Below are 22,928 nucleotides of genomic sequence, written 5' to 3'. Positions count from 1 at the left end.
GTACCCATCATTAACCAATGACATGATGAATGCTTTCTGGCCACCTGCAAAACCAGGGGATATTTTTCAAGTTTTAGAGCCTTCTGCCCGACAGGAGGGGGACAGAAAATTAAGTAACACGTTGTTTAGAAGCAGAGTGCTTAACTTGTATTTAACTAATAATTGATAGAAGTATTTTAAGTAAGAAACTAACATCATCAATTATTTATTAGTATAGATGTATGTAAGACTTTTCAAAAATTGTAATGCATCTGTAATCATGATGTGAATATAAGCAATGCCAGAGCATCCAGTCTTTGGAGCACTGATGGAGGATGATCCCCAGTGCTCCCCAGCGCTGATAAAATAAAGAATGCCGCTTGGCGGTGTAATTGACTCTGCTGTTAAGTTTATTTCTCCGTTTCAGTATTATCTTTAGATTTATGTTTATTAATTTCTCGTTGGCACCAACATGGCGCCCGCCTCCCCCCACCAAGGGCGGCGCATGCGCGGGGGCGCGGTCGCGGGGGCGCATGCGCGGCCCTCCCCACGTGACCCGGCGCGTCTCCGCGTTCCGGCCATGGCGGCGGGCGCGGTGGCGGCGGCGGGGAGCGCCGAGCAGTTCCAGCGGCTGCTGCAGCAGAAGGACGGGTGAGGCGGGCACCGCCGGGGCGGCACCCGGGCGGGACGCGGGGCGGCCTGCCGGGCGCTCAGGGAGCGGAGCCCGCTGCCGGGGAGACCCCGCTGCCCGCGCTGGGGGTGGCCTGACTGGAAGGGCCGACCCGCCGGGCCTCAGGCCCTGGGGGAAAAAGGCCCTTTTGGGTTTGTCCCCATCTGCCTCAGAACGTGGCTGCGCGGTGGCCCCGCCCCGGGCTGGATCAAACCTTGGCGGGGAAATAGAGAAAACGCAAGCCCATAGGCTCGATAAGGGCTTCGTTTTGGTTTTTTGGCCGGTTATGTTTTAAGTACCGTTTTTCTGAGGTGCAGCCTGTGAGTCTGTGGGAAGGCTGGGGTGTTCTGAAGCTGCAACTTTAAACCCGCTTGGCAGGAAAATTACACAAACCAGAACTTCTGTTCAACCTGAGAAGTTTTTTCTCCTGAGCCCTAAGGTGTCAGCAAAACAATTATTGTACATTTTCAATGAAAGCAGCAGCATTAGGTCGTTTATTGAGCAACAGCATGAAGCTAAATTGTTCAGTTCTTGTGCAGCAGGGAGAGTTCCTCATTGATCTGGTTTTATGCTCTAATAGGGGTAACGGGGCTCTCTCCATTGGCAGCTCTGTGTGGGGGCACCGATTGTCACCACTGGGCTGACGTTACAAGTCTTGGGCTCTGATCCTTTGAGGGGAAATTCTGTGCACAGCTTTGGTAGGAAAGACTTGGAATAACTACTATAATTAAAGAAGAACAGATACATGCCTTACTGAAGCAAGACAGGTTTGGTTATGAGTTTTGCTTGTTTGTCCTGTTGAATCAAAAGTGTGGTAACTATTATAATCTTTGAGTCCACTAGCTGAGGGTGTATTTAACTGGGCCTTGTAAGGCATATTAAAGTGCTGTGTTGAAAACATTTCCATGGCATTTAACCGCTGCATTAGCAAGTGGCCTTTGAATGAATAAAGAGAGAAAGCTGATTAAATAAGCAGTTTAAAAAGGATGATGAAACTACCAATATTGTATTCTTAAAGACAGCGTAAGGAAACATGGAAAAGTTTTGATTATGCGAAGAAGCAGCTAGATTCTCTGAAACTTGCTGCATGACTGTAAGTTTTCTTTTCTGGAATTCTTCTTCAAATGAATTGTGTGGGGATGTCCCAGAGGAAAGTCACATCTCACACTCACTGAGACATTGAAATGAAAATGGCTTCAGGAACAAATACAATATTTTGAAGTTATTTTCACACCACACACCCCTCCTTCCTAATTTTCGCATTCCCTTTGTCCACAGAACATGTTTCAGTTTTCACTTTAACGGACTTGATTATTTTATGAATTTTTTTTGGTGCTAAGATGAATTGATAGTACTGATAGCTCTTTTCCTCTGCATCATTTCAAAATATTTGGTTTTGGTTTTTATTACTGCTAAGAAACCAAATAAACCTGCATTCACAGAGTATAAGAAATACCTCAGATCATATATGTGTGTGTGTATATATATATATATTTAATGGTCTCCCCATTTCTGGATGGTGCTAGAACTTTAAAAAATGGATTGGCTGTCTTAAGGTACCTTCTGTATTTAGATTATCAAGTGAATTTGAAACTTAATGGTGTACAAAAGTAGTTTTAAACATTCACTTAGTAAAGTGGGAAAGGAGAAAGTTTCTTCAAGGAAATATTTTTCTCTTGAAAGATAAAGCTTGAGACTAAGAATGTGCTGAATTCTTAAGGCTAGGCCTAATGCTATTTTATTATTATTTTCAAATGGACTTTCTGTTTTTTCCACACGAATGGAATTCCCATTAATCAGCTGCAACTGCCAGCATTTTATGTTGTCAGTTTCATAGGAGGTCTTGTTTCAGGAAATTAACCTTTCTGACATCAAGTTATTAGTAAGCTTTATGTTATGGATTAAGCGTAAATTTAAGGTTTAATTTTTTTCAAAATGCATCTAGATTTTATGGTTGCAAAAGATGAACTGAGCCAATGTCTTCAGAATTATTGAACCACTTCTGTTCATGCTATGTCATCTATTGTTTTACTTTTAGAAAAATCAGCTTATAAAACCAAGTAACTTGGGCTGCCTGTGAGAAAGATTATGAATACTTATGAAATATTTGCATGTTGGCCCAAGAGGAGAGTGACCTATGGAGTGATTATTTTCTCGATATCCCTGTCAGAGCATGTCTTGCTATTTTGGTTCTACAGTCAATAGACTCTGGTTTTAAAGGTTTTACTTTGTGAGTCTGTCTCAACTGATTTTTTTTTTTTTTTTAAATTTTTTAATGCACTATAGAAACAAGACTTTGGGCTTTTTGTTTCCCCACAGAAAATGTGTGATATGTTGTTCTGATTTTTCTTCTGCTACTAAGGTTTAAAAAAAGTTATAGTAAAGAAAGTTAAGTTTATTTTTGGGCCCGCAGCTCCTCCTCCAAAATGTGAAATTTTCCTCCAAAATGTGAAATATAAAATGATGTAGGAAGACAAACTTTTGCACTTCTCATAAGGTTTTTGTTACAATCCTCTTTTTTAGATTATAGTGGAGCTTTTACAAATGTCTTGCTGGAATGTAAGAAATACTTTGTGCTTATGTGTTTCACTTTGTTAACTCTCTAATTTTCTTCCTTAATGTTTTAAATTACTCTTGCGTTTTTCAAGTGTAGTTTCAAGTGCTCCCATACCAAGAGGGCAGTCTAATTGCAAAATTAGCCTTGTTTTGTGAATGTATTTGGCAAGATCACCCCAAAACTCTTGGTGCAAATGAATTTGCAGTATGTTCTTTGTGAAGACAAAATTCAAGTGCATTGCAGCTATACGTTGGTAAGGAAAGAATAGACTCTGATTGAACGAGGATTAAACAATCGTGATTATTCCTCCTCTGCTTGTCCTGAGCTGCCATTCATGTGGTCAGCGATGTCCCGCTATACACACTAAATTAAATAGAGCCCTTGTGGAATATTTCTTGGTATGCAAGAGCGGAGGGATATGCAGCGAGTTATTAGTTTTTTGGCCCGATGTGTGGCCACTGTACTACTTCTATGATTGTTTTCAGCCAATGGGCATATTCTCTGGTCCTGCTTGTAGTCTAACAGATGTAAAAATTATTTTTTTAAATGTACAGGCATTGTGCAGTTGCCATGACAGCCTGATGACTTTGTTCTCTGTAACTAAAAGCTGTAGTAGAACTAAGCAGATTAGACTGGTTTGTCATAAAACTTGATTCAAAAAAACTTGGTTTTGTTCATCCTTGACTAGTTTTTAACAACTTCTGTGAGCTCTTAATGGTGTCAGTAAACAGTGCATGTGTTAGTGCTACTGGAGGAGATCTCAAAGTTGGTATTTCAAGTGAAGGATGTGATAGACAAGTACAGGAAAACCAATCCTGGAGCAAAGTTCTTGGTAATTTTCTGCATCAGAGCTTGGTCTATCTGCTGAAATATTGGACTAATGCTGTTTTTTTCATTTTAAAATTTTCTGTCTGTTGCGACTGGGTCTCCTCATCCATACAAATGACTGCCCTCCCCCCATTTTCCAACCTGCCTCATTACTTTGTGGCAAAACCGTAGGTTGCAGCATGGGGACAGCACTTCCAAGTGCTTGTCCCCATTCGCCCAGAAGTCTTAATTAAGACGTGACTGTGTGAGCTGTCGGAATGTTGGGAAGGGCAGATAAAGCTCCTGCATGAGCTCCCTGTGCCCTGATCTGCCTTGGGCTCTGTCGCGGGGCTCCGCAAAGAGCAGTACTGGAAGAGCTGACACGCTGAAGCAGTTTTGCAGTTAAGGTTTGACTCTGAGCAGTGAGATCCAGTCTTGGGTTTCTCAAGAAATGCACATCAAATCTTGGTTGTAAGTAAAGAGTAAATCACTGAAATGAGCCTTTACTGGGTTTTAAATGCTGCTGTCAATCGTGAGCGCTGGCACCAGCCCAAGGAAGCGTACAGCTATTTTGTAATTAAAAAGTAATTAAAAAGAGATGGTTTGCCTTTGGGATCATTGCCATTGTGACTTGTGTCCAAGAGCGTTGGAAGAATCCGCAGAGACGACGGCCCTGGAGAAGATGTCTGAAGCTGTTCTTGAGCTCAGCTCTGAATGTGCAAGGATGGCACTTGCAGAACAGAACTGCTGTGTTCCGGAGTGTCAGTTTTTACCAGTCTGTAAACTCTGCCAGTTTTAATCAGCTTTCAAAGCAGAACTGTGCTCTGACTGATGTGAATTTAAAAAAAAAAAAAAAAGCTATCCTATTTTCTTTCTAACAAAACTTTCTAGAATTGCTTTGGTAAAATCATGTTTGTGAATTTTAAAGTTCTTTGTCTGAGTTGAGTTCGGAGCTGTATATGGTCAGATAACACAGCTGTTCCATTAACAATGTCAAGCTGCCTGCAAGCCAGTAAAACTGATCCTCAAGTTCCATTACTTAGGAATAAAAAACATTAAATAGCTTCTATGGCGTGGTTGCATTGATTACTAGATCTCTTTCTAAGTAGATTAAAAGTAGTACATTATTTGTCTTTTATTCTTTATCCCCTGTTATCTAGTGTGTTTGGCTTCAGCAGAGCTGGAAAACAGAATTGAAAATGAGATGCAAATATCTTGTCTCTGCTGTCATCAAAGTGTGTGTGTTTAAGCTTATGAGAACTACTTGTGGTGCCCAGGCTGATGGGATTGCTGTTCACATGTGACTTCTCATCTCTAAATCCTGTGTATAACCAATACCAAACATTCCGGGAAACCTTATTGAAGGTGGAAAAGGAATAAGAAGTTGAAGCGAATAAAAGCATAAGAATATTGTATTTTTATAGAAGTCCCGGTAGATTTGAGAAGTTATTGCCTTATTTCCTGGCTAAGTAGTAAAGAGGCAGCACTGAGTGGGGAACGCAGTGGTGCAGCCTCTGCTGTGAAGCTGCTGAGCTTCTGAAAACAGACAACTTGTGTGGCAGAGCTGCAGGATGCCTAGGAGCGGTGCCGAGTGCTGGGCCTGCAGCATCTGCAGCATCTGCAGCCTGTAGTGTACGGCTTGAGCTTCGTTGCTTCTGCTCATCCTGCCTGATGTTCACGCGGAATTAACTTCTACTATCTTTGTATTACATTATCTTAACAGTGCTGTCAGGTTTTGGAATGTTTTCTGAAAAAACATTAAAGTTCTCTGTGTAAGTCACAGAAAATGTTCCTGGTTTCACTTGTTGGATTTTCTTTTCTGTCTTTTTGGAAAGATGGTATGGGCGGTGTGTTTTGGTTTGGTTTTTTTTGGCTTATCAAACTTTTATATTGCATGATTCTTTTTTAGAAATAACTGCTGTCACTTTTAAAATTTTTTTACAGGTCCCTCGTAGTTGTCCACTTCTGGGCACCATGGGCTCCTCAGTGTGCTCAGATGAATGAGGTTATGGCAGCACTAGCAAAGGAACACATGCAGGTTACGTTTGTGAAGGTAAGTCTGGGTGTTTAGCTTGTTTTAAACAGCGGAGAGACATTATTACAAAGTGTGAGCAAAGTATTACAAAACATGGGTAAAGTTGAAGTTCCTTTATGGCTTCACATTTAAGGATGTGAGTTGCAAGAGATACATCAAAAATCTGCGGGATGAAAGTTGTGTGTTCCTCTTCCCAAACTTGATATTGCAAGCTTAAATAATGCCTTCATTTTATCAATTGTCTAAAGAAAGAAAGAAACGAAAGAACAAAACAAACCAATGCAAAACAAAATAAACCCCCAAAAAATGAAACATACACACACAAAAAAAACCCAAACCCAACCAAACAAAAAACCCCCATGATCAGTCTACTAAGATACACTGAAGGGTTTTTTTGTGCTAGCTATTCCACCTAACAAATAGGCTTTTAAATTCCTCTATGCCTGCAGTGTCTCAGTCTGTCAGTTCTGTACATTGCCATCTTTTTAAAGCATGATTTTTATCCCTGGATTTGCAATTAATTTGGCAACATTGTTCTTTTCAAGTGCGCTAGAGATTTCATTTATTCCCGTGATGTTATTGGTTGGCTAAATAGATCTCAGAACTCATAGAGATTTTCTGTCTGATGCTGAAGATGAACAGTAATCTCCATGAAGTTTAAAAGAAGATAAATTGAAGTCTGTGCAACATTGTCACTCTGACAGTCGTGTAGTGCTGGATGGCATGAACATAAATGTAGTGCTGAATTTTTGTGAGGTCGTCTGCACATCCTAGTGCGAGAGCCAGTGTGGAGGGAAAAATGAATGCACTTCATCAGCATGCCGTTCGTTTGAAACAACTTTCTCCTGTTAATGAGACACCTCTGTGATGATGAGGGCAGGGAGTAATGGGGCAGCCAGCTGTGTGTGGGTATTTTGATTTGATTTCTTACAGCCTGTAGGTTTTGTGTGGTTTTTCTTTTTTTTTTTTTTTTTTGATTCCTGTCTCAGTTGGCGTTTCTCCTGTAAAACAGAAGGACAGAACTCTTTTAATGGTAGTATTTTATTACTTAGAGCTTCAAAAGACTAACTTTCAACATTTTGAAAATTCAAGGTTTTAAAATTTATATAGAGTTTGAAAACTCTGTCGCCTTTTTATTGTTCATATTTATTTACTTAAAACCTGTTATTATTCAGCTTTGATTTATTTTTTAATAACAAGTTCCAGAAATGATAAAGTGTTGCAAAAAAGATAATGGCACCTCCTTCTGCCCACCCCCCTCACCCCAATATTACTGGTGTGCTTGTTTAGAGAAAATAAGCTACTGAAAGACTTAAGTGACTTTTCTTGATGCCTTTTTTCTTTTTTTTTTTGGAAGGGGCTGTGCTCCTCCTGGAGAATGTATTTGATTTGATAAGTTCTTTGTGGGATTTTGGTCTGTATTCCGGAGTAGCCAGTGTGATTTTTAATTGGCAAGAACCTCTTGAAGTTTTTCGAAATGCAGTTTCTCACTTCAGGTGTTGCAGTGCCTAACTCTAAGATCCTTGGCCTGGTTAAAATGAAAGTCTGTCCATATCCAGAAATAGTTAGAAACAATGTTTTGGAAAGTTGTACCAATAAGAGTGAGTTACTGAAATATGAAATTAAATTTATTCAGTATGTGTGAACCTCCCCAGAGTGGAACATAAGCATCCAAGTAAGCAGGAAATGTCACTGGAAAGGAAAATTAATATTTTAGGTAGAAGTCATTTAATCATTTGCCACTTGAAAGAGAATAGATAATTTGAATCTATTTACAGCTTTCAAATTGTAGGTTTAGTTTCTCAGTTGATCCTCTTGGAGCATTGATATATAGAAACAGGTGAAGTTTGGACTCAGTTGTGACTTATTCTGCTGAGTTGCTGCTGTATTTAGTGAGTTCATGAAGAGCCTATATAGCTGGAGCAAATCAAAACGTGCTGTAATGTGAGAATATTCAGAGCTTCGCTACGTTTTGCTTAAAGGCAAGACCAATCACAGTGTTTGCTGAAACAAGGAAGGATGGAGCAGGCAGGAGCACATTGTTAAGTAACTTTCTTGATCCTTTTTCATTCGCTGTATGGTTTGTGGAATAAGAATGTAAAAGACTTTTTCTTCTGTACACTGGATTGCAGGTTTCTGTTTGAAACTTTTAGAACTATTACTACTTTTAAAACCGATAACTCTGCAGTTGTTACAGAGCTGGTGTCTTAAACAGCCTTGCACTAAATGTTCTGTCACTCAAGCTTGTAGCCTGTGCACAGAAACTCAAAGTTTGAGTCAAGTAAAAGTTATATTTTATTGGTAAATTACTACATTACGCAATTTCAAGGTATGCATTGGAACACTGAATAAAATAACAACCAATAATCTCAACAAGTCTGCCACTCAATACTTGGTAGCCTTGCAGGAGTTAAAAATAAAATTTACTAAACATCAGTAGCTTATTGAAGAAACACTCGTTTTTCTCTTCATAATTTGCAGAAGGCTGCAAATGTCAGTCGTGATGTACTGCCCCTCGAAATTAGTCAATAGAGCAAACAGCAAGAATCGCTGTGGGCAGAAAATAAGCACTGTAATCATGACATAACTGGGGTCAATGATTTATGGATTTCAATATAGTAGTAGCTGCATATGATTGAAAATTTACTAGGTCACTAGTGCACCAAAAATTTTATTCGCTGCCTCCGGGCATCTTTTGAAATGTGCAACAAAATAAAAACCTCTGAACCTGTTTTGACACTGTGTAGGCTCAGTGGATGACACGCCAACCCAGTGAGTCTCATTTAAATGCAAATGTGTCACAAACTTCTGCATCAAATCCCTTTTAAATGTATAAAATGCCTAGAAGAACATTCTAGACAGGATTGACATCCGCAGTCAAACTTAAAGAAGATTTTTCTTTTTTTTGTTTTGTTCTTTTAGCTGGAAGCTGAAGCTGTGCCTGAAGTATCTGAAAAATACGGAATTAGTTCTGTCCCAACATTCTTATTCTTTAAGGTAAGAGAAACTAGATTCCATGGGGACTCTTAATATGTGTACTTTTATAATACTGCTACCAGAAGAGCAGAACTTTAAGAACTAGATAAGGAAATAAACACTTATGTATCTGATTTAAGTCTGTCCAATGGAACCTAAAAACATAGACAGAAATGGTGCTTACACTTTATATGTAATATTTCAGAGCTTCCTTAATTGCTCTGGGATTTGTACATAGTTTTTATTTTAGTTCCTATACCTTGTATTGGGTCAAAACATTTTCAGTAATGTTTCTCTGTCTAGCTATAGTTCTACAACATGGCAAAAACCCAAGTAAATCATCTTGTGGAAGAAATAATGAGTCTGTTTGGGTCATGTTTGCCTGTGATAATAAAATTCAAAATATTTTCTTTAATAAATTCTGCTAATAGCAAATTTGCTAGCATTAACAGTCTCCAGCCAACAGAATGGTTTGAGTCTTGGAACTAAAGACTGGCCAGAAGATCAATACACTAACCCACCCCACATCTGAAAATCTATACGTTATATGGCGAGTTTACTCCCATTTTTTGTTACAGTACAAATTCTGAATTTAGTCCTTTAACGTGAGCCTGTGTGTTGGCTTCCTTAGAATTCTCAGCAAGTTGACAGATTAGATGGTGCCCACGCCCCAGAGCTGAGCAAGAAGGTGCAGCGCCACGCAGCCAGCAGTTCTGCACCCGCGGGCTTCAAGGACTCCGCCAAGGAAGATCTTAACATGCGGCTGAAGAAGCTCATCAACGCGGCCCCTTGCATGCTGTTCATGAAGGGCTCTCCTAAAGAGCCTCGCTGCGGTGAGAACCTTCGCAGGTTTGGGTTCAGCGTGGCAGCGCTTGCTTTGTGCTTGTCGCCAGATTTACTCGGTTTTGGGGAGATACATCCCGACAGTGTCTTTTATACTTATATGCAGCTGGAGAATTGCTGTTCCCTTAGTTAAGTTTTGGAGATGGAATCGCAGAGATTAGGGGCTTTCTAAAGAATGTGTGTGTCCTTGAACTGGGACGCTTTTCCTGAGGTAGCACGGTGTTTATTCATGATATATTCTGTGCATCAAGTTACACATGTTGAAAACGTAAAATAGTCTGAGAGAACATTTCAACTTACTAACACCAGGATTCCTGTTGCCATTTGGAAAAAGAAAATAAAACTATCTTAGGTGGTAAAATTGAAACACCAGCAGGATGTGTTTCTGCTACAGTGGAAATGTATTTTCTTAAACCCAGTGCTCTTAACCCTTGCTCACTGTTTAGAGTGCTTGGTTATTAGCTAACTTGAAGCGTTGATCTATATGCAAAGCACATGAGCTAATGTTTAAACCCCAAAGTGTTCAGTACTGTGAAGCTGCCATCCTTCTGCTCTCACAGTCTCATGAAGTTGCGTTGCAGAACTGGTTTTGTTGGGGCTTCTGTGGGAGCTGCAGGAGGCAAACAGCAGAGTAACACGGGTGTAGGATGGAGTTTGTTCAACCAAACAGTGCTTCTGGCAGCTCCTTTGCCTACAGCTCCCTCCTGTTCCATTGTAGCACTGGAGGCATCGTTTTGGCAATTAACAACACAATATGTTCCAGGTTGTCTCCTTTGAGTGTAATCCTGGCCCGCCTTTGAAGTTTATCTTCAGTTGTCAGTCTGCTTCTAACCCACCAGTCCTTTTCCACTGATATCTTAGGGAAGTGAACATGAGCTGCTGGTTTCTGTCCTGCTTTTTCATATGTGCTTGTTCCCCAAGGACTGTATTCCATCTTGAAAAAAACAGGGACCAAAAAGCAGTGTGGAAAAACAACCGTCCCTTATCTCCAGAGCTTCACTTGAAGTGGGAAGACTGCAAATGTCATATTCTGGGGATGGTGGCAATAAGATATAAAATTCTAAAACTGGAGGGACAGAAAGGCAGTTGGGAAAAAAAATTGCATTGACTTCTTTATGAGTACATTTGGGATGTCTACACTTTAGATTGTTCACATACACATGCTTTAAGTTTACCTGCATTGCACACTCATGTGGCACTACTGTTAGTGACCCTGCTGTGCTCGCACCCTGAGTTATTTGGCACAAAAAAAAAAAAGGCACAAAACCCACAAACCAAAAAAGACATTGACGTATGGAGGTTAAGCATAGTTAGGCACTTCATCATAAACTCAATATGGAAAGCAACTGTATATAACACAGGTTCATTTGCATGTCTTAATATGATAAAGTAGATATTTCTTGAAGCTTTTAGTTCTTACCTTTGGTCCCTGGAACCCCATGAAAAGTGCGCAGGAGATACCTAAATAGATACACATATTAAAATTGGAGGTATTAAAATCTAGTGCAACACACAAAATCATCTGAACCTAGAGCACTTAATTGTGCAGTTAAATACTGTGCTGGATTTAGGCAGCTGTGATAGTTTCTGGCACTGGTTGGGAGATGTTAGTAACTCGGGTTCTTTAAACTCCTGGACTAGACAAAATCTTTTTCAAGGTGAAGGTAATTGAAAGTTTTGTCAAAGATGATGTGGATCTGTTATAACAGTAGCAGAAGTAATAAAAATAGAATTAAATAAAAAGAGCCGTGCCAAATTATTTTCGAACGGTATCTATTTTGGTACAAATAATAGACTTGCACCAGAGTCTGTAGTGCGGTTGGCAAGCAGAGGGAACCCTGTCCAGTGGTGGAATTTGGGATCTTCCTGTAGTTGGTGATTTGTTCACTGAACAGCCAGCTGAGCCTGGTGTAAAGTCGGGTTTGCCCCCTCCGCTCTGTGTTTACTGGCAACTCTATGTGGTTGCTACGAATGTTGTATTATTTCAGTGGATTTGTTTGGACTGTGGGTAGTATTAGTTTATTTGCTTCGTCAATACTGTAATTTATTCAGGCTGTTTTTATTGGTGTAGAATCTGGAGCGGTGTTCACGATCATCTAGATAACTGCTTAAAACATTTTGTTAGCAGTTTAATTATTCCTTGTAATGCTCATATGGCATTTCTTTAGAAATTCAACCTAAATCTCGTGTTATGAAAGTAAAGCTGTTCTGGCACTTTATCCCTAAGCATAATACTTGCAGACTGCGACCATAACCCTTCAGAATGAAACACAACCAATCAATCTCTCCAGTTTGCATGTAATTGCCTACAGCTAAAATACAGCTTTTTTTTCCCCCAGTTCCTTACAGTAGAACTGAGTTAATATATTGGCGATGGAGTAACCATCAGCAATCAGCCTTGAGCTGTTTACTAATGAACTCCCAGATGGATGAAAAATTTCGGAATCTGTGTTTTACTTCGGGCTGTACATGAACTAAACACTTCAGTTGTAGAAAGAAAAGCAACTTAGATGCTATACGTATAAATACTGCTGCTTCAAATCTCAATAAATTGCACATCATGAAAACTGCAGAAAGCTGTAGTAAAAATCCATATTTCAAAAACTAATAGGTGGGTCTTGCAAGCTGAAATCAAAGGTTATTCTTCTATGGTACTTGCATTCTTTTTCCCATTTAAACCTGCTTTTTTATTCCTTTATTAAATCCTGTGAGCATTGTCTCTCTCTTTTTTTTTTGTTTGTCTGCACAGCATTTGCTGGAATTCTTTGAGGGAACTGGTAGGATTGCAAGGTGCATTTGAATCCAAACCAGAATGAGTTGGCAAAGATAGAAGACGAACATTGATTTATGGAAAAATTCTCATGGATCCTTTTTGTTGTCAAGGAGGCTTCTACTCACTTAGAAGAGATGTGCGTGAAAGCAACAATGGCAGGTGTTGAAATACTTTCAGAAAAAGACAATGGATTAGGAATGAAGCAAAATTCCAAAATCTTTTGCAATGTACTTAGCATTTTCCGCTGATTAGCATAATTATCATAGGAGAGCAAATCAGCTGTGGGGGAACAGTGGAGCTGCAAGTTGGGATTTGATGGTCAGCGCTAAAGGTGGAGCTGTTGGGCTCCGTGTGTTGAGAAGTGCTCAGACCTCTGCTCATCCCTTTGCTGCCAGAGTGAGTGTCTGCAATAGAAACACCTGGGATCGGCAGCTGCTCTGGAGTTTGTGCCTCTGGGTCACTGTTAAAGTGATGAAGGTGATTGGGAACATCAGCCTGAGGTTTCTGTTCAGGTTACCCCAGAAAGAAAGGACCTGTTGACGTAAAGCCGAGGTGTGAGTTGTGTGTGGGGGGGTGTTCTGTTGTTTAATGTGATTTTGAAGAGTTTCTGCAGAGACCAATGTTTTAAAAAAAACCAATCTGTCTTCTTTAAAAAAAAAATCATTTTAATGTTCCCCTTCAATGAGAATGGTAAATTTAAAATAGAGAAGATGTATTGTTAGTGAAATTTTGTGTGGGTTTCCCTGTGGTGTAAGAATTATAGAATTTACAGTCTATAATCTAATATTAACATTTTTGTGTATAGAACTTTTTTAAAATAATGAGATGATTTTCTTAGGAAAAAGATGCTTAGCTACAGAAGGGAGAAACTTTTTGCAAAGGCCGGCCACATACTAAACTTACAAAACCTGGGTGTTTACATTGGAGTGTTCAGTGCTTAATATCCTGCTGAGATAGTGTTGTCAGAGTAGGACATCATGAGGTCTGTCATAAAGGAAAACAAACCATGCTCTGAAAATGTGACAAGGGCAGTAAAATAATATTAAGTACTTATGGGAATGCGTTTAACTTTGCTTTAATTGCATTTTGCAACAGCAGAAACATGTATATGAAGGTTACGTACTGTGTAGCTCTCCACTTAGAGAAGCACCAGCCTTACCAAGCTGTCCATGGACTTGGGTTTTGTAATCCCAGTACTAAAGATGGTTTTTGCCCCTTTATAATGTTTGAGGATTTTGATAGAGCAAAGAACAACATACTAGAGCTGTTTTGAACTTGCTATCTAGAAGAATTACATCGTTTAAATTATAAGGTTTAGTACAGACATGGGAATGCTTTGTTTAAAATTATATGTAATTCCTCTTTTTGTGTTTGCAGGTTTCAGCAAACAAATGGTGGAGATACTGAACAAACACGGTGTTTCATTTAGCAGTTTTGATATTTTTTCTGATGAAGAAGTTCGTCAGGGGCTGAAAACATATTCTAATTGGCCAACTTACCCGCAGTTGTATGTAGCTGGAGAGCTTATAGGTGGACTGGATATTGTGAAGGTTAGAAATTGAGAACTTCTTAATCTTGTTAGTTGTCACAGGTGTGTTTGTCTTGCTTTTTACATCTGATTTTTCTTCTCAATCTCCTTAGGAACTTGAGGCATCTGGAGAACTGGCCGCGGTCTGTCCGAAGGCACAGAAGCTGGAGGACAGGTGTGATGTGTTGGGTTAGCATTTGAGGTTTCCTATATGTTCATTTAGATAGGAGGATCCTGTTCTTTGACTTTATCAGAAATGTATCAAGATTTTCCTTAGTTACAGAACTCTTGCAGTTGTTTGATATGTTCCATTTTCTATACAGTAAGCACCAGTTAATACAAAGCTATGCTGTACCAATAGGCTTTACTTATTATATTTGTAGTTTGAAAATTTTTAATTATAACAGGAATATATAGATTTCTTCTTGTCTCTCTTTAAAGAATTTATTCTTTAAAGATAACAGGAAGGATTGTCTGTTAAACATTAGCAGTTTTTGTTAGCTTTATTTGGCAAAGACTTCGTAGCTACGATGTCATTGGAGAAAATACCAAGGTTTTTCTCCTCATTTTACTTGATTACTCATGTCCTTCAGTTCCTGTTTCCTCTCACTGTGCCAACATGAATATTCGCTGCAGTGGTAGGCAGTGTGTTGCTTCCTGAGTCAGGTGTAATATGTAGAAACCAATTTGTCCTCCTTTAACTTTCCATTTGAAGATTCTCTCATTTGAAGTTCTGACATGCCGCAGGCAGCCAAGCTCCAGATACCTGACAAGCCATTCTGCTGGAGGACTTGCTGGTAGATGTGCCGTTTTTTCCTAGTTTTAATGTGAATAGTGCCATTAAGACATGCGAAGGGGGGCTGGTTTACCAGGAAGGTGGCCCATACAAATATTAGTATATTAGCATAGATTCCTTCTGGCTGGCTGAGCAAGTTTTAACGTGCTCTAGATGTGACTGGTTCAGGTTCTTCTGCCTTCTCAGCACAGTGGAGAAATAATTCAATGCAAGCCATTTCAATATGGTGATAAAGTACTTACTTTCACACTTGTGTATTTATTAATTACTTTTAAATTTGTTCTGTGGCTGAGGTTAACCTTTTGTTACTCTAGTAGGGTAATTTGTAGATTGTTTCATCAAGGCCACAGAAGATAACCACTACCTTTTGCAGTTTGAGGTTAAATTATAGTTAAAGATGAGATTGTCTCAGCCTGGCCTTTTAAAAACATATTTTAGAAAGGTTTCCTTAGTCTCTTCCTTCCTTTTTGCAAACTTGCATAAGCTGCAACTTTATTGAATTTATACATATTTTTTTGCTTTACCTCATCTTTTTGGGGGAAAGAAGGTAATGAGCAATGTCCTCTGCTTACCTGATGTGTTTTAATAGACTAAAATTGTTGGTATAGCTAAATGTCTGCCTAAACAGCATCTGTAACAGCAGCATCTTTTGAACAGGTGCGGGAAGTTTTTGTCAATTGGATCAAATTTTGTTGTAGAAGTGGCCTGAAGGCAAACTGGCTAAAAATGCACCAGACAAGTCACAAGTGGCATCTTATTGCCTAGTTTGTTCTTCAGCTTCTAGTAGGTGTTTGTTTCTTTCTTAGCTGAGGTCTGTGTCCTGTTTGTTGGTGACAACTGGGCAGTTCGTTTTCCATGACGCGGATCAGTTTTGTTTTGCAGCTAACCTCTTACTTAGCTGCTGAGCAACTGCCGTCTCTTTCAAACTACGTTCGCTCTATCAGTCATTCGTAAGAGGTAGTTATTCGAACATGTTAAGGCGTCATGAAAGTAAGGAATATCAGTAGTAGAATCTGTTTGCTAAATTATGTTCCTTTACTCAATGTTTGATCCACTCCCATCAATTAACTGCGTGTTCTTCACTTGAAAATACCCTTGAAAATGCACTCTGGAAACCAGGAGTCGGATTTGGCAGCTGGGGAAGCAGCTCCGGTTACTGCAGCTCACCCCGGCTGGGGCTGCTGGTTTTGCTGCTGCTTTTTAACCTGGAGACCACTTGGTTGGAAAAATCAGTTTGAGATTTACATGTGCAAGGGCTGTAGGTCACCAATAAAACTTCATTAATTTTTGCAAACACCGTGGGTTCTCCAGTCTAGAGCATTTTGCATTGTGCGAGCCATGCAAAGTAACTTTTTACAGCAAATGGTCACCTGTTGTGCATTTTATAGAGGGTGGTTTGTCCTTAGCAGGAAACGGTTGCCCAGGAGTCTTTGCTGATTTTTCCATGGCTTGTCCAGCAAACCTTTCCTAGGAGGAGCAGGAGAAGAGGGGAGTGTGTGAGGGCTGTGCGGGCAGACCGGGAACAGACAGGGCACAATGGGGAAACCAGAGCGATTCCTCAATTTCGGTAGTGGTTAGTCCATGGATCTCATGGCTGATGGACAATTTATGTGGCTCTTACTCTGCAAAAGACATTCTTGCATGGAGAATGAGAAATTCTAAGTATTATGTTCACTATGTGCAAAAGCAATATGTCATTCAATATAGACATTATATATATGATATCCTAAAATGGTGTTTCCCCTAAGCTTACTGCTGCTTGATACTTAGAGGTCAATCTAGAAAAGTAAATTGTTGCTCTAAAAGTATCAGGATAGTTCATATTCATTCACTGGAGTTACTGTAAGCAACTCTAATGAATAGAGTTGCTTATAATAATGCATTAAATGCATTTGTAAAGCTGTAAGATACCATCTCGTACTTTTTGTTTTTCTGTTGAAACAAAGCTCAGGATAAGAACCGAGCTGGTTTTTCATATCTGTCTTTCTTGTGCCCTCTGTAGGCTTAAAAACTTGATAAACAAAGCTCCTGTGATGCTGTTTATGAAGGGAAGCAAACAGGTAAGATTAAGTTATATTGAATTAAGTTCTATGACGTTATAGTTAAACTTCTTTTTTCAACAGTGACAAATACCTTCCTTTCCTTGCTTAATGAAAGTTAATGGTGCTGGGAAGTTAGTTATTTGTCTTTTTATTTGGTGCTTCTCTAAGCCATAGGAGAGCCGTCCTTATTTTACCTGATGGAAGGATGTTGCTACAATTCTGATAGCTGTGTTACAGTAAAATCAAGGAATTTGGTGCCCTGCAGTGATGTCTATCAGTACAGGAACAAATGGAAGAACCATGCATGTCCTTTTGGTTTTAGTTATTGATTGTCTTTGCAGATAATGGATTTTCCTCTGATTTTCTGAGTGTTTGCCCCGATGTTTGTCCTGCTTGAGGTGTACAACTTGACTATTGGCCCAAACTTTCTCTCTGGACACATTTCTTGAAATTTCCCTCTGTTGGCCTAATGGAATTTGCTGCCCCATCCTTTTGAATTTCTCTGACTTTATGATGTTTTCACAACTGCATCTTAAAAAGCCGCTAGATGTTTTTTTCAGGCTAAAGTATAATGCCACATACCATAAATGATCCAATCTTTTCTCACATGCGGGGAATGGTCTATGCCTCATGTCTTTAAGCTGCACTTAATTATCTCACTCACCGAAATAAAGATAGTGACTGAAGACAACTGCTAACAGGATTAAAATAATACCAAATGACTGTAAACCAAAAGGTCAGACTGTTTCTTTGTGTTGCATATTCAAAGTCAGCAGGGGATAAATTGTTCCCTTTTGAACAGCAAGGCACTGCAGTTCTTCCCATCAAAATTACTTGAGCAGCACCCAACTTTTCTCAGCCTTTTCCCTGGAGGCTGTACCCTGAACAGCGATTGCAGTGAGTGAGTGCATGGGAGGAGTCGTTCACACGGTATTTTATTGTAAGCAATACAGAGACAGGGGACTGAACTTGTTCGTGTGACTTGTCTTTCCATTTCATTTCCTCATTTGTTCCCTGACCCTTGTCTGTGTATTAACAACAGTCACTTTAAGACATTATAGGCTGTTTCACTGAGGCATTTTGTAGCCATTGGAACCCTGTGTGTGATGCCAACTCACTGGAACGGTGGGGATGAGCTCCTTGGGCTCAGGTCTTCCAAACCAATGCGTTTCTGTGCCTTGCCTGAAGAAAGCAACAGTTTGGGCAAGTTGCTTAACACATTTTGATTTTGCTTGAGTTACTGGTGGAGTGAAATTGCTAAGAAGAAGGGATAGTCTGGGTTAAAAATTCAGTATCTAAAAAATGACGAGTGTTCTGTGTCCTCATACTGTCAATATGAAGAGTTTGCAGTAGATACTTTCAATTATTAATTTCAGTTGGGAGTTGCTGTACATGTGACATATTTATCAGTTGACCTATAGGTTGTGACTCTTTCCAGAATAGAAAGTAAAGGGTATTGTATGTCTCAAAATAAAACACATCTATTCTACAAATGCATATAAGGCATTTATACCCATCCTACCTATAGCTTTGGCATTTTGAACGTTCAGAAAATAATCAAGGCTAGCATTGCCAAACCTGGAAAACTGATTCACCTTGTGTATCATTTCACATCACAGCTGAGAAAAGTGTTTAATATTCTTAATGGTTTTGTGTATTTCAGCAGGGTATATAAAGAGACATCTAGTACTGTTTAAAGCTCAAAGAATATAAAGATGAAAAAGGAATTAGCAGTATTGCTCATCCAGTGGGGTCATCACTAGCGATAAATTGGTAATAGCTTTAGTGTAGCTTGAGGAGCTGGGATTTTGTGGATTAAATATAGCAAATGTTTTACTATATGTGTGTTTTGCGTTCTAGATGGCAAGATGTGGATTCAGCAGGCAAATTATAGAAATCATAAACAGTACTGGGTACGTAAGTGGGAGGTTTTTATTTAATTTGGGAAACCAGTTCTGTTTTTAAAAGTACATTTTATAAATAAAGTGTTTGGCAAATACTAGTGGAAGACTTCACAAAAAATAATTTTCTTTGTTTAAGAGTATTTTTAAGTATCTTCCTGTAAAAGCCCTTGGTGTAAATCACTACTCCGTTCTTTGGATACCAAGTCAAATGTGCCGTCTCAGATGTTCCGCTGCTTTAGCAGCCTCGTGGTGATTGTCTTGCTTGGATTGAGGAGTTTATTGCAACAGTGAATTTTTTTCTTTTTTTGCTGTTAATATTGGCATAAAAGAAGTCCTGCTATTCTGATAAGCAACTCACCATAGAGAGGTCCCTCTTATCTGCTTCCTTAATTTTGGAGCCTCTCCTGTTAAGCAGCCTCAGCTTCCCTCCTCAGAGCCCTGGTCTGCAGTGAGAGATAAGTCACCTCCCTTGGACCAACTAGTTTCATTTGTGCTGCTCTTACTAGACGTTAGAGTGGGCTTTTGGAGATAACAGGTAACCACATATCCATATACAGCTTGGAAATCAGTAGCAGTTACTTAAATCACTGTTCCTTGTCACTGGCCTGAGGCCATGTGCAGGAATCCACGTGCTGGTTATTGAAGAGCACCAGTTCTTGGAATAGCAGGAATTGCGAACCAAAACTCATTTATGAATCAACCAGAAGTCTAATTGACACGGGCATTTTATTTTTGTGGATTTTTACACAAGTAGTATACGGAGATGGTGAAGTAGCTGCAGCTGGTTAATTCCTTAATAAAAACCTCCAAAGTATGGGTGTGTCTTTTTTTTTTTTTTTTTTTCCCTAAGCTAATAGTGAACGGTATTACTTTGAACACATTTTGGCCTATTAGGGCTGAAGCTACATGGCTTGATTTTTTTTTTTTTTAAATTTTTTTTTTTTACTGTGTTGTGCTCATCTACGCACTGTGAAAAGTTTCTCATGAAGCTAGACATCTTTTACGTTATAGTTCATGGACATAAGTAATTGAGTTTTTCCTCCAATTCCCTGTTAATTCAGAGTGATTTGGAAGCTAGCTCATAAACGTACCCTTTTTGAATTTTGGAGGGGCTTACATTGCAAAACTCCACAGAAGATGATTTTGTTCTTTGTTTTTTTGTTCTCTTTTTTTCTAGTGTTGATTACGAGACATTTGACATACTGGAAGATGAAGAGGTAATTATGTTTCTCCGTCACTGAGGATTTAACTGTTGGTTTTACTAAAGCTGAAGTTTACATTTTAGATTATTTTTCTTAGGTGCGACAAGGATTAAAAACCTATTCAAACTGGCCAACATATCCTCAGTTATATGTGAAAGGTGAACTCGTTGGAGGGCTGGATATTGTAAAGGTAGGAGTGGGAGAATCTTGTTTGAGATGTAAATTGACCGTTTGTTTAAAACCGTAGAAATGTTTTCTGCCCATAACACACAGAAATTCCTGCGTGGTGGCACTAGATCGTGAAAGCGAGTGACTTGGTTGCTTTTACTGTGACTTCTATGAGCTCAAGGTACAGTTGAAAGGGGCTCTAAATCTCGAGCATTCTCATATGCCACGATTTAGCAGTGAAATGTATTTTCTTGACAGCAGTCAGTTACTGTTACTGTACAGCCCATTTTTACCCTGTGGGTGCATTTTTACAGGTTTCTCTTTCTAGTTTTACTACTGACATTGCTTTTCTCAAATAAGGTGGGCAAGACATTTTTTTTCCTAGCAAACAGTCTCATTCCTGGAAGAAAGTGAGGTTTATTGTAGTTGTTTGAACAGACCCTGAAGCAACAAAAATAGATCTGCATCTGTTACTGTGGTTTTTGATTTTTGTAACAGAGCAGGCACAGTGTTCCAAACCCCAAATACTCCTGAGTCCATTCTTGTCTGAATGTTTTATAGCCAATTCCTCAGACATTGTAACTCCTGGGAAGCTACAATCAATAAATCTCATTTAGTTCTAAAAATGCTGGTATTACTTGAATTATATAGATTACTTTAATTGTATTTATTTAACAAGTGTGTGGGTTATTTCAGTGATCAGTAAGTATAGTCTTGGGCATAGTGCAGATGCTCCAAAATACTTGTCTCGCTGGTATTTAAATACAATTTGTCTATTTGCATTGTTGGACTGTGTTCAGTTCACACTAACTTGCAGGAGTAGATGTATTGTCGGTATTCTTAAATGCATTCTATAATATAGCATAATATGAAATACAATTGAGACAGTTATTTCTCTTGAGATGTGGGGAAAGAACATATACTCCACAACACAGGATTTTAAAACCATTTCCTGGTGTTATCTATCTCTTTAGTATGTTTACAGCCTTATAATTTGAGTGTAAATTATGAAGATAATACAGGCAAGCATTTCTTATTTAGGGCTGTCTCTTGTTTAGGACTCTTACAAATCTCTTACTGTGGTGTTTCTTTTAATGTGTGGTAGGAACAAAATCTATCAATGGATGGTCATTTTTTTTCATTTTGTAGGAGGCTTTTTGGGTGTTGTAAAATTTTGTATATGCCTAAAATGTATCTTGAATTCCATCTAGAAGGAGATATACCAGGGGATTTACCTGGTAAAGTTGATAACAACCGATACTTTTGAAGGTGTATCTGTTCACTAAATGAGTTTCCTCTCCTACTAAATAGACACAAAACAGAATAGAAATACAACATTATGAACTTCAGTGTCTTGGTCAAGAGGGACCTCTAGTGAATGGTTAGTGCATTCACTTCTGTGCATACCTTTAGTAGCCAGTGAGTTGATTCTGTTACTCATGAGCTGTCCCTACAGCAGCATCACAAAATGTACACAGAGAGTAACTGCTGTGTGTATTTCTTTACAGGAACTAAAGGAAAGTGGTGAATTGTTGCCTATTCTGAAGGGAGAAAATTAATGGAGAAGGACGTCAATGGGAACAGAAATACTTGGAACAGTTATTCATGTATAGATTATATTGGAGCAATATACAACTTAGCCTTGTGGAACCGGTGGGGAGTAAAGACAGACAGCTCATTTACTTTATGTATTTCACAAGACCGTGTCACGTATGAAAATGTTTCCACTGGAGATACAAAAATGTCAAGATCTTCAAATTCGATTAAAATATAATGCTGAAGAACTTTGGTTTGTTATTATACCCTTTCTGTGTGTTCATTGCATCAAGATGTTTAAGAATTGAGTAATGACACCACTCGCCGTTGCAGTTACTACATAGAACTAAATTGCATCTTTTTTGGGGCTCAGCTCTCATTAAGAGAATATTAATGGCTGTACCTCTGTGGGATGGAGCATCATAATTTTCTGTCCCTGTTAATAATTGTTTTCGTGTCTAGTGAGCGAGAAAAATACTATTGAATCCTTAATCCAGTGTACCATTAGGAAGTTGTTATTAATGAGTTTCAGCTGTATGCTCTGCATCTTCATTACCTAAGTAGGTACAGTAATTGTTAATTTTGGATGTTTAACCTGTTTTAACGTAGCTTTTTGGACATGTTTAAATAACGGTAGAAATGACCCAATAAGCGCAGTGATTAGGCCAGTCCTTGGGTGTATTGTCAGTGCTCCTGTCGGTAGATGGCAAGGTTTAGCTTCTAGGCTGAGACTCGGGCAGTTTAAATCCTTGTGTTCGTACAGGAATCCTCCACTTCTGTATTCGGAGGATTTAATTTGGTTTTAATCCTTGTTTTCATACCTGTAATGCTCTGAAAGAGCATGGGCTCTAGTAACAAGCTGAGCATCAGCTCCAGCACAGGTGTGTTTGCAGGAGTGTGCCAGAGGGAACTTCTCTGCCAGAGAAACATTTCTGGCTTTTAGCATCTGTGCTGAGACTAATGTGGTCAGTATTTTGGAAGGTGTTCTTGCGCCTGTGAAATACTGAAATATTTCTGGTTAATTATGAATAGACTGCTGTATGTGACCGTGGTATCAGCCGCTGCTGACTTTGAGCTGTGACATCGTGGTTTGAGCTGTGGTTTGAGTGTTT

At 39.1% G+C, this 22,928-nt stretch overlaps 1 protein-coding gene across 1 annotated transcript; it reads left to right on the top strand.

The window, feature by feature from the left end:
- The first annotated feature begins 526 nt into the window (after window positions 1–526).
- On the top strand, window positions 527–22,082 carry GLRX3 (glutaredoxin 3). Its single transcript, XM_065638966.1, has 11 exons — window positions 527–630; window positions 5,958–6,066; window positions 8,971–9,045; window positions 9,656–9,857; window positions 14,018–14,190; window positions 14,282–14,343; window positions 16,967–17,024; window positions 18,867–18,919; window positions 20,088–20,127; window positions 20,210–20,302; window positions 21,789–22,082. Exons 1-11 carry the CDS (start codon window positions 560–562, stop codon window positions 21,837–21,839), a joined length of 987 nt encoding a protein of 328 aa, XP_065495038.1. The 5' UTR covers window positions 527–559; the 3' UTR covers window positions 21,840–22,082.
- Window positions 22,083–22,928: the final 846 nt, after the last annotated feature.

Source organism: Caloenas nicobarica, chromosome 7 (assembly GCF_036013445.1).
Source record: "Caloenas nicobarica isolate bCalNic1 chromosome 7, bCalNic1.hap1, whole genome shotgun sequence".
Taxonomy (NCBI): domain Eukaryota; kingdom Metazoa; phylum Chordata; class Aves; order Columbiformes; family Columbidae; genus Caloenas; species Caloenas nicobarica.
Note: the sequence above shows the minus strand (reverse complement) of the source record. Positions and strands in the feature narration are given on the sequence as shown.